The sequence below is a fragment of the Saccostrea cucullata genome, unplaced genomic scaffold (assembly GCF_032062105.1).
Source record: "Saccostrea cucullata isolate Sc308-1 unplaced genomic scaffold, CSIRO_AGI_Scuc_v1 ctg3482, whole genome shotgun sequence".
NCBI classification, from domain to species: domain Eukaryota; kingdom Metazoa; phylum Mollusca; class Bivalvia; order Ostreida; family Ostreidae; genus Saccostrea; species Saccostrea cuccullata.
In genome coordinates, this window is record NW_026932919.1 from 12,804 (window position 1) to 24,567 (window position 11,764).

Here is an 11,764-nt window from a genome sequence, read left to right on the forward strand (position 1 = left end):
CTTTTGATAAGCAATATTGAACAAAAAATGGTCAGAATAATGTTCTAAACAATATGCATACTTTGAATTTTTTGTAAAACGGCCCCATTAAGGACTTGAAGGAGTGGCCCCTAAATATTTCCATTTAGCACATTTCCACAACGAATAGAAATCTCTGAATAAGTGTTGAACAAAATTCTTCAAAATCACAAGACCTTTTATTTGATATCAAGAAAAATGGGCTGACCCCTCAATTTAGGGGCTCATAGGCGCCAAAAGTCTTTTTTCTATAACTCTTTAATGATCAATATTTTGTTATACATTACTGAAGCAAAAGTATTCATCATAACGATTTGCAACAATATATGATACGATTTGGATCATATGTTACGTAATAAGGGGTCAGAAGAGGTCAGAATTTCAAATCTTTGACGCTTTATATCTCGAAAAGGGGGAATATTTTGATAAGCAATATTGAACAAAAGATGGTAAGAATAAAGTTCTAAACAAGATGCATACTTTGAATTTTTGTAATACGGCCCCATTAAGGAATTGTAGGAGTGGCCCCTAAATATTTCCATTTAGCATATCTCCACAACGAATAGAAATCTCTGAATAAATGTTGAACAAAAAGTCTTGAAAATCACAAGACCTTTCATTTGATATCAAGAAAAAGGGACTGACCCCTCAAAATAGGGACTCAGAGGGGCCAAAAGTCTTTTATCTATAACTCTTTGATGATCAACATTTTGTTATACATAACTGGGGCAAAATTATTCATCATAACGAATTGCATCAATATTTGATAACATTTTGATATTGTACGTAATTAAGGTTTGCAAGGATCAAAATGCGTCATTTTTTATGCTTTAGGTCTCAAAAAGGGGAGTATTTTTATCAGTTTTATTTAACAAAAGGTGTTAAGAATTCCCTGATTAAAATGAGTAATTTTAAATTTAATGAAGGAAAACTTAAAGTCATTCTCTTTTAACGATTATCTTAGTCAAAATCACATCTCATCTTATCTAGAAATTCAACGGAAGACCTACTCGTTGCTCGCAACGAGATCTCATCTAGTTATTATTATTATTCTTCCAACCGATTTTGTGCACGCGATTTCTCAGAAACGGCTCGGCCGATTTAAATGAAATTTTAATATGTAATAGCTAATCAATCGATCTTGATAGGTTTTTGAACGTTTTTATGACGTCACTTCCGGTCGTGAGATATGGGGAATTTTCTGATTTTAAAATGCAATTTTGTCTTGATTTAGTAGCGAAAACTGCTTAAGATATGAGCTGAAGATTAATTGGAGATAATAGATCATGATTTATAGCGTTGCAGAATCGCCTTTTCGTGCGTCGTCAGTACTTCCGGTCGATACCGGAAGCGAATTTAAAAAACGCAATTTTTCAACTTTTCTTTTTTAATATTTTTGTATTTGATTTGAATAGAGACCCTTTTGCAGAAGCCAAATATGTAATTTGTTTGAAAATCGAAAAAGCCAATCTCGAGATATTTGCATTTGAAAACGCGAAGCGGCGATCCGAATGACCGAATGGTTAGCGCGTTGGATTGTCACGCGGGCGACCCGGGTTCGATCCCCCATATGACCAAAAAATTTTATTATTTTTTCTGCTCGAATTTTCGATATTATTTAATTTTAGACCATTTGGAACAATATATTATAAACTTTTAAGCATATCTTGCGTAATTAGGGGTCACGAAGGGCCAGAATGTCAAATCTTTGACGCTTTATATCTCAAATATGAGGGATATTTTGATAAGCAATATTGATCAAAAGATGACCAGAATAATGTTTTAAGCAATATGCATACTTTGAATTTTTGTAAAACGGCCCCATTAAGGACTCGTGAGAGTAGCCCTTAAATATTTCCATTTAGCATATCTCCACAACGAATAGAAATCTCTGAATAAATGTTGAACAAAAAATCTTCAAAATCACAAGACCTTTTATTTGATATCAAGAAAAAGGGGCTGACCCCTCAAATTAAGGGTTCAGAGGGACCAAAAGTCTTTTATCTATAACTCTCTAATGAACAATATTTTGTTATACATTTTTGAAACAAAAGTGTTTATCTTAAGGATTTGCAACATTATATGATACAATTTTGATCATATGTTGCGCAATTAGGGGTCACAAGGGGGCAGAATGTCAAATCTTTGACGCTTTATATCTCGAAAAGGGGGAATATTTTGATAAGCAATACTGAACAAAAGATGACCAGAATAATGTTCTAAACTATATGCATACTTTGAATTTTTTTAAAACGGCCCCATTAAGGACTTGTAGGAGTGACCCTTAAATATTTTCATTGAGCATATCTCCACAACGAATAGAAATCTCTGAATAAGTGTTGAATAAAAAATCTTCAAAATCACAAGACTTTTCATTTAATACCAAGAAATAGGGGCTGACCCCTCAAAATAGGGGCTCAGAGGGGCCAAGAGTCTTTATCTATAACTCTTTAATGATCAATATTCTGTTATACATTACTGGAGCAAATTTATTCATCATAACGATTTGTATCAATATATGATACAATTTTGATAATATGTTACTGTCACGATTTGTGATAAATGGCATGGAAATAATCCCTCACTGTAACCAAGCTTTGAAAAAGAACAAAGAGTACGTGCAAACAAAAGTTTATTATCGTGCTCAAAACAAGATATAGATCATCTCCACACGCACACAACACACACACCTACAACACTCGCACACAAAAAACCTAAACAAAAAAATAATAATAAACCAAAAAAAAAAATAATAATAGTGTCTATACACCGACTAAAATATTGTCAAACCCGACCAGACGAATATTTCCTCGACACGTGCACAAATCCGTAGATATCTTGCTACAAATGTGACCCCAAGACGTTACCGTATTGTTCGTTCTTTAAACACACAGTCGTTGGTTTAAGTTCCAGTTATCGTTGTGACAAAGTCCACATAAACCCGTCAAAGTCTTAGTACGTAGGATTTCCTCCAACGTTGTAGTAACGACACCCTATAACGTCACACTTACGTTACTTGTATTCACAGCTGGTCGAGCTGGTCACCTATAATAACACATTATTTCAAAGTCTGGGTTTCCATAGTCGGTAATAACGCATTAATAAGGAATAAATGGATATATCGGGTATATTATCTATCACAAATTAAACTGAACAAAGTAATAACTTTAGGAAAAGAAAAACAAACAAACAAAATAACCTAGCTAAGAAAATAAACATTTCAAACTCACCGCTGCCAATGTACTAAAAATACTACAATTTCCACACAGGAAAACTTCTCAAACACACCAAACATTCAGGCCAAATGCACACAGCTTTTTATCTGGAGACCACACAGGTTATACATTTTCACTACGGAAGGACACACCTTCTCCCTTCTACGGCCTGCTCTGAACTCACACGTCGACAATTTTACAAACCGGTCTGACAGCCGTGACCAACTATCCGTAACCATACGGTGAGAAATGAAATTATGGTACGCCATAACCGACACAATAAAATTAAATGAAAATTGTGACAATACCTCCCCTTTTCAGCTTCAAAATTGGAAACCATATTTTGAAAGTAAATTCAAACTAACAATATTTACAAAACATGACGACTCAAAAAGTCTGCGCCCACGTTATCAACACCTTTGATAGCATGAACTACAAAATTGTAGGATTGCAAAAAGATTGCCCAACGCATCAACCTACCATTTGACACTTTTGATCTGTTCAGATAGACCAATGGTTGATGATCTGTCTGCAGAACAAATGTCCTACCGTACAAGTATGCCTGAAATTTTCTCACAGCCCATACAATAGCTAAACACTCTTTCTCAATCACAGAATAATTCCTCTCTCTTTCATTCAACTTTCTACTGGCATATGCGACAGGGAACATTTTCTCATGCTTCTGCAACAAAACAGCACCTATTCCGTAGTCGGAAGCAACGGTTCTGAGAAAGAAGTCTTTGTTAAAGTCAAGGAGTCTAAGTATTGGGGCGTGTAAAAGCAATGACTTTAGATTCATAAATGATCTCTCGTGTTCATCAGACCACTCGACTTTATTTGGGGTACCTTTCTTTGTCAAATCTGTCAAAGGACAAGCAACTGCTGCAAAGTTGGGAACAAACTTGCGGTAATAACCAATCAGTCCCAAGAAAGAACGTACCTGTTTCTTGGTTTCAGGGCGAGGGGCTTTCTTAATTGCTTCAAGTTTGTCATTATTAGGTCGCATTTTACCTTTCCAACTGAGTGACCTAAAAATTCAAGTGAGCTAAAACCTACAAAACATTTAGATGGTTTTGCATTCAGTTTCCCCGACCGTAGTCGTTGTAATAAACACCTAATAGACACCAAATGTTCTTCCCACGTTTCTGAATGAATCAAGATATCGTCAATGAAACTATCGGTATCTTTCAAATCTTTCAACAAAATGCGCATCATGCGATTAAACGTCGCCGCCGCGTTTGATAGACCAAACGGCATTACTTTGAATCTAAACAAACCATCAGGAGTGACTAATGATGTCAGGTCTTTGTCCTCGTCCCTCATAGGAATTTGCCAATATCCCTTGCAAAGATCTACTTTAGTAAAATACTTACTTTGTCCAATTCTAGCAAAAATTTCCTCGGGATCGGGCATTGGTTCGGCATCAAACACTGTTACCTTGTTTAGCTTTCTAAAGTCGATGCATATTCTCTTAGAACCATCAGCTTTCTTGGCAACAACGATAGAGCTGGCGTAAGGGGATTCGGACGGCTCTATGATGTCCATCTCAATCATTTTCTTGATTTCTTCCCTAACGGAATCACGTAAAGCAAATGGAATTTGATACGGTTTGTTGTGAATAGGATCCGTAGTTGTCAGATGTATCTCATGTTGAGCCAAATGAGTAAGATTTGGTAAATCAGACAAAACATCTTTGAATTCCGACAAAATATTTTTGACGTCATCTTGCTGCTGCTCAGTTAGATCTGTGTCAACATTCACATCTTGAAATGTCTCCTTAGCTTCGGAAGGCGGTATCTCTAGAGGGAAATCACTCTCACCTTCTGAATTTTCATCATCTTGGCGTATTTCTTCTTCTATGACAGAACAAGAACTAAGAACTTCGGGTGTACTTACCTCTCTTTCAACATACTTTTTCAAAAGGTTAGCATGGAAAGTCTTGATCTTACCCTGTACATCTACTTTGTAGTCAGCAATTCCACATTTGGAAACAATAGTAAATGGACCCTTCCATTGCATGAGTAGCTTGTTGTTGTCCGTCGGAAGGAGGATTAATACCTTATCCTGAACGTTGAATGAACGTGACCTTGTTTTCCGATCGTAATATTTCTTGTAGCGCTGACTGGACTTTTGTAAGGACTTCCTAGCTAATTCACATGTCTCTTCTAAACGCTCTTTCAAGTCGATGACATACTGATAAGTACTCTTGACTTCTGGGTCTTTTAATTCTTTCGTCCACATCTCTCGTAGAACTGTCATCGGTCCTCGGACTGATCTACCATATAATAATTCAAATGGTGAAAAACCCATGCTCTCTTGAGGAACTTCACGGTATGCGAATAATAAAGGTGCTATATACCTGTCCCAATCCTTGGGTCTGTCAGCAGCCATACGTCTGAGCATTTGTTTAAGCGTTCCATTGAACTTTTCAACTAAACCATTGCAGGCAGGATGGTACGGAGTAGTTGTAAGTTGTGCAATGGAAAGTAAGCGACCTACCTCTTTCATAAGGTTAGACGTGAACTGGGTTCCCATATCTGATAAAATTTCCTTTGGAATTCCAAGTCTAGTGAAGAATTCAAACAATGCCTCAGCCACACGTTCCGTCTCAATGCCTTTGAGTGCGACGGCTTCGGGGTATCTTGTACTGTAATCTACCATAGTGAGTACATACCTGTTCCCACGATCTGTTGCTGGGAAAATTGGACCAATCAAATCTACAGCAACTCGCTCAAAAGGAGTTTCAATGAGGGGCATAGACTCTAATGGAACTGGGAAGATCTTACCTTTGGGTACGGTTCGCTGACAAACGTCACATGATCTACAATATCTTCCTACATCACCTTGTACACCTGGCCAATAAAAGTTAGACAATACCCTATCTGTTGTCTTTCTTATTCCTAAGTGACCAGACAGTACACAATCATGTGCGAGTTTCATAACTGTAATACGGTGTGGTGAAGGAACAACAAACTGTTTGAAAATGTTATTGCTACTAACCTTCGGAGACTGAAAATATCGGAACAAAAGACCATCTTCAATGACAAACCAAGACACATTCTGTTGTCCTGTGAACTTCCTAACACATGTCTTTGCGTATTCCCGATACTTATCTAGTGTAGCGTCCTCATTTTGTGCAACTATCATATCATCTACTGAAGTGAAATTGTCAGTGATACTAGTTACCTTTAATGTTTTGTACTTTTCCTTTTCTTTCTGTACTTGACCTCTTGTCTGTACAGCTAAACCTTCTACCAAGTCTTGTGTATCGTTTTCCTCAACTTCGTTATTTCTTCCGGTGTCCCATTTTGGATCAGGGTCCGAAGGATCTCTGGCACCTTTTATGTTACCTATGATTAAACCATAGACTGGGTTGTTCATACATAGAGCTTTGACCTTACCTGATATGAACGGTGTATGTATGTTGATGTACGCCTCTGGAACTTTCCGGACAGTTCCGTCGATGAGTACACATTCCACACTCCGCCATGTCAGTTGGTCTTGAGATACGAGGCTGGTTTTCACTACAACTCCTGTGCATCCACTGTCTCGCAGAACTTCCACAGGATGATTACCTACATACCCATCTGAAACTGGCATATTATGACAAACACGACAAGCTCCACCAATGACCGGTAACATATGCCCACAACGTAACGTAACTTGATTGTCTTGTATGCAACAGTCTTTCAATTTATCTGCCAAAATACACAAAGAACCTACATGTTTACCTGATTCAGTAGATTGGTTTCCTTGTTGATGCTCACTCTCAACATCAACTTTCTGGAGCTGTGACTTTGCAGATCGGGAAGTAGCCTTTGATGAAGAACCAGAGCTTAACATCGCTGCGCTTTTGTAAGTCTGAGAACGATTTCCTTTCTTCAACCTGTCAAAACAATCTTTAGCGATGTGGCCAGATCTACCACACTCGTAACACTTTCTATCATTCTTACCTGTACTTGAGAAAGGTTTCTTTTGAAACGTTGTTGACGTTGACCTCACATCATCAGTCGCTACTTGATAATTTTTGCGATCGTAAGAAAATGAAGAAGTGCCGTGCGCTTCAATAAATTGCTCTGCTAACCGCGTCATTTCTTTAACATCTTTCGGATGACGTTCTCGTAAGAAAGTAGCTAAAGTCTTACTACAACTTGAAATAAATTGTTCACGCAGCATAAGATCTCTTAAGCCATCAAACGTTGATGGGGATTTCGCGAGTTCCATCCATCTTTTCAGATAATTGTCTAAACGCGCGAAAAACTGAGGAGGGTTCTCACCTTTTTCTGGTTTACAACCTCTGAATTTCTCGCGGAAACCTTCTTCGGACATTCTAAATCTCTGAAGCAATGAACACTTGAGCTTATCATAATCAAATGCATCACCAGGAGATAAACGAGAGTAAACCTCAAGAGCAGTACCTGTAAGCAAAGCACTAAGATTTATTGACCATGTATCCTTAGACCACTTAGCATTTTCTGCAAACCTTTCAAACCTTTGTAGATAAGCGTCAATACAGTCTCTTTGATCATTAAAGGGAGGAAGTTTGGGCATCTTGGCACGATTTTGAACAGACACCTCAGGGGACATGGGGGCACTCTGATGCTTAGCACTAACTTCTAATGTCGATGCCTCTGCTTTAACTCTCTCTAACTGAATTTGTTTTTCTAACAATGCCAAATGATTGCTTGATTCTTTCATTTGCATCTCCATGCTCAACTCTTTTTCTTTTCTCTTTGCCTCTTGCTCACATTGTACTATCTGCAAATCTAGTTCTTTCTCTTCTCTCTTTGCCTCTCGTTCCTTTGCTCTCTCTTCTCTCAATAATTTATCTTCTTCAACTTTTCTTTCTGATCTTTCTTTTTCTCTAACATATTCCAACAACTGATCTCCGTGCAGACCTAACTTTTGCCCAATCTCCACTAATTTCTCTAACTCTTTCTCCATTTTCAAAGTTCAGTTAAACAGCGTAAGGATATTTTGATTTAAAATATTTCCATCCCGGACGAGCCCCCAATTGTCACGATTTGTGATAAATGGCATGGAAATAATCCCTCACTGTAACCAAGCTTTGAAAAAGAACAAAGAGTACGTGCAAACAAAAGTTTATTATCGTGCTCAAAACAAGATATAGATCATCTCCACACGCACACAACACACACACCTACAACACTCGCACAAAAAAAACCTAAACAAAAAAATAATAATAAACCAAAAAAAAAAAAATAATAATAGTGTCTATACACCGACTAAAATATTGTCAAACCCGACCAGACGAATATTTCCTCGACACGTGCACAAATCCGTAGATATCTTGCTACAAATGTGACCCCAAGACGTTACCGTATTGTTCGTTCTTTAAACACACAGTCGTTGGTTTAAGTTCCAGTTATCGTTGTGACAAAGTCCACATAAACCCGTCAACGTCTTAGTACGTAGGATTTCCTCCAACGCTGTAGTAACGACACCCTATAACGTCACACTTACGTTACTTGTATTCACAGCTGGTCGAGCTGGTCACCTATAATAACACATTATTTCAAAGTCTGGGTTTCCATAGTCGGTAATAACGCATTAATAAGGAATAAATGGATATATCGGGTATATTATCTATCACAAATTAAACTGAACAAAGTAATAACTTTAGGAAAAGAAAAACAAACAAACAAAATAACCTAGCTAAGAAAATAAACATTTCAAACTCACCGCTGCCAATGTACTAAAAATACTACAATTTCCACACAGGAAAACTTCTCAAACACACCAAACATTCAGGCCAAATGCACACAGCTTTTTATCTGGAGACCACACAGGTTATACATTTTCACTACGGAAGGACACACCTTCTCCCTTCTACGGCCTGCTCTGAACTCACACGTCGACAATTTTACAAACCGGTCTGACAGCCGTGACCAGCTATCCGTAACCATACGGTGAGAAATGAAATTATGGTACGCCATAACCGACACAATAAAATTAAATGAAAATTGTGACAGTTACCCTTACGTAATTAGGAGTTGCAAGGGACAAAATGCTGTTTTTTTTATGCTTTACGTCTCAAAAAGGGGGAGTATTTTTATAAGCTTTATTGAAAAAAAGATGTTCAGAATACCCTGATAAAAATGAGAAATTTTAAATCTAATGAAGGAAAACTTAAAGTCATTTTCTTTTAACTATTATCTCAGTCAAAATCACATCTCATCTTATCTAGAAATTCAACGGAAGACCTACTCGTTGCTCGCAGCGAGATCTCATCTAGTTCTTATTGTTATTTTCTCTCCAAAATTTTGTGCACGCGATTTCTCGAAGACTACTGGGCAGATTCTCATGAAACTTTCACATCTGATAGGTACTGATCTGAACCTTATTGGAAATTTTTTTCGTCGATGACGTCACTTCCGGTCGTGAGATATGGACGATTTTCTGATTTTAAAATGCAATTTTGTCTTGATTTAGTAGCGAAAACTGCTTTAGATATGAACTGAAGATTAATTGGAGATGATAGTTCATGACTTATAGCGTTGCAGAATCGCCTTTTCGTGCGACGTCAATACTTCCGGTCGAAACCGGAAGCAAATTTAAAAAACGTAATTTTTCAACTTTTCTTTTTTAATATTTTTGTTTTAGAATTGGATAGAGACCCTTTTGCAGAAGCCAAATATGTAATTTGTTTAAAAAACGAAAAAGCCAATCTCGAAATATTTGCATTTGAAAACGCGAAGCGGCGATCCCGATGGCCGAATGGTTAGCGCGTTGGATTTTTACGCGGGCGACCCGGGTTCGATCCCCCGTGTGTCCAAAAAATTTTATCACTTTTTCTGCTCGATTTTTCGATTTTTATTAATTTTAGACCATTTGCAACAACATATTTTCAACTTTTAAGCATATCTTACGTAATAAGGGGTCACAAAGGGCCAGAATACTAAATCTTTGATGCTTCATATCTTGAAAAGAGGGAATATTTTGATAAGCAATATTGAACAAAAGATGGTCAGAATAATATTCTTAACAATATGCATACTTTGAATTTTTGTAAAATGGCCCCTTTAAGGACTTGTAGGGGTGGCCTCTTAATATTTCCATTCAGCATATCTCCCAAACGAAAAGAAATCTCTGAATAGGTGTTGAACAAAAAGTCTTTGAAATCACAAGACCTTTAATTTGATATCAAGAAAAAGGGGCTGACCCCTCAAATTAGGGGCTCAGAGGGGCCAAAAGTCTTTCATCTTTAACTCTTTAATGATCAATATTTTGTGATACATTCTAGAAGCAAAGTTATTCATCTTAACGATTTGCAACAATACATGATACAATTAGGACCATATGTTACGTAATTAGGGGTCACAAGGGGCCAGAATTTCAAATCTTTGACACTTTATATCTCAAAAAGGGGGAATATTTTGATAAGCAATATTGAACAAAAGATGGTCAGAATAATATTCTAAACAATATGCATACTTTGAATGTTTGTAAAATGGCCCCATTAAGGACTTGTAGGGGTGGCCCCTAAATATTTCCATTCAGCGTATCTCCACAACGAAAAGAAATCTCTGAATAAGTGTTGAACAAAAATTCTTTGAAATTACAAGACCTTTCATTTGATATCAAGAAAAAGGGGCTGACCCCTCAAATTAGGGGCTCAGAAGGGGCCAAAAGTCTTTCATCTTTAACTCTTCATTGATTAATATTTTGTAATACATTGCAGAAGCAAAAGTATTCATCTTAACGATTTGCAACAAGATATGATACAATTTGGATCATGTGATACGTAATTAGGGGTCACAAGGGGCCAGAATGTCAGATCTTTGACGCTTTATATCTCAAAAAGGGGGAATATTTTGATGAGCAATATTGAACAAAAGTTGGTCAGAATAATGTTCTCAACAATATGCATACTTTGAATTTTTGTAAAATGGCCCCATTAAGGACTTTTAGGGGTGGCCCCTTAATATTTATATGAATCATATCTCCACAATGAAAAGAAATCTCTGAATAGGTGTTGAACAAAAAGTCTTTGAAATCACAAGACCTTTCATTTGATATCAAGAAAAAGGGGCTGACCCCTCAAATTAGGGGCTCAGAGGGGCCAAAAGTCTTTCATCTTTAACTCTTAAATGATCAATATTTTGTGATACATTATAGAAGCAAAGGTATTCATCTTAACAATATGCAACAATATATGATAGAATTTGGATCATATGTTACGTAATTAGGGGTCACAAAGGGCCAGAATGCTAAATATTTGACGAATCATATCTTGAAAAGGGGGAATATTTTGATAAGCAATATTGAACAAAAGATGGTCAGAATAATATTCTAAACAATGTGCATACTTTGAATTTTTGAAAAATGGCCCCATTAAGGACTTGTAAGGGTGGCCCCTTAATATTTCCATTCAGCATATCTCCCAAACGAAAAGAAATCTCTGAATAGGTGTTGAACAAAAAGTCTTTTAAATTACAAGACCTTTCATTTGATATCAAGAAAAAGGGGCCGACACCTTAAAATAGGGGCTTAAAGGGGCCAAAAGTCTT

General features: G+C 36.9%; 1 protein-coding gene across 1 annotated transcript; it reads right to left on the bottom strand.

Annotated features, from left to right (window-relative positions):
• Positions 1-4,278: 4,278 nt before the first annotated feature.
• LOC134236512 (uncharacterized) lies at positions 4,279-9,223 on the bottom strand. The gene is made up of 3 exons (XM_062718689.1): positions 8,937-9,223; positions 4,348-8,751; positions 4,279-4,285 (listed from the first exon to the last, which is right to left on the bottom strand). The coding sequence occupies exons 2-3, from the start codon at positions 8,175-8,177 to the stop codon at positions 4,279-4,281; spliced, it is 3,837 nt and encodes a 1,278-aa protein (XP_062574673.1). The 5' UTR covers positions 8,178-8,751; positions 8,937-9,223.
• Between the last annotated feature and the right edge of the window lie 2,541 nt (positions 9,224-11,764).

Excerpts from the sequence above, each read along its gene's own strand:
- LOC134236512 (XM_062718689.1), bottom strand. The coding sequence starts at position 8,177 with ATGGAGAAAGAGTTAGAGAAATTAGTGGAGATTGGGCAAAAGTTAGGT.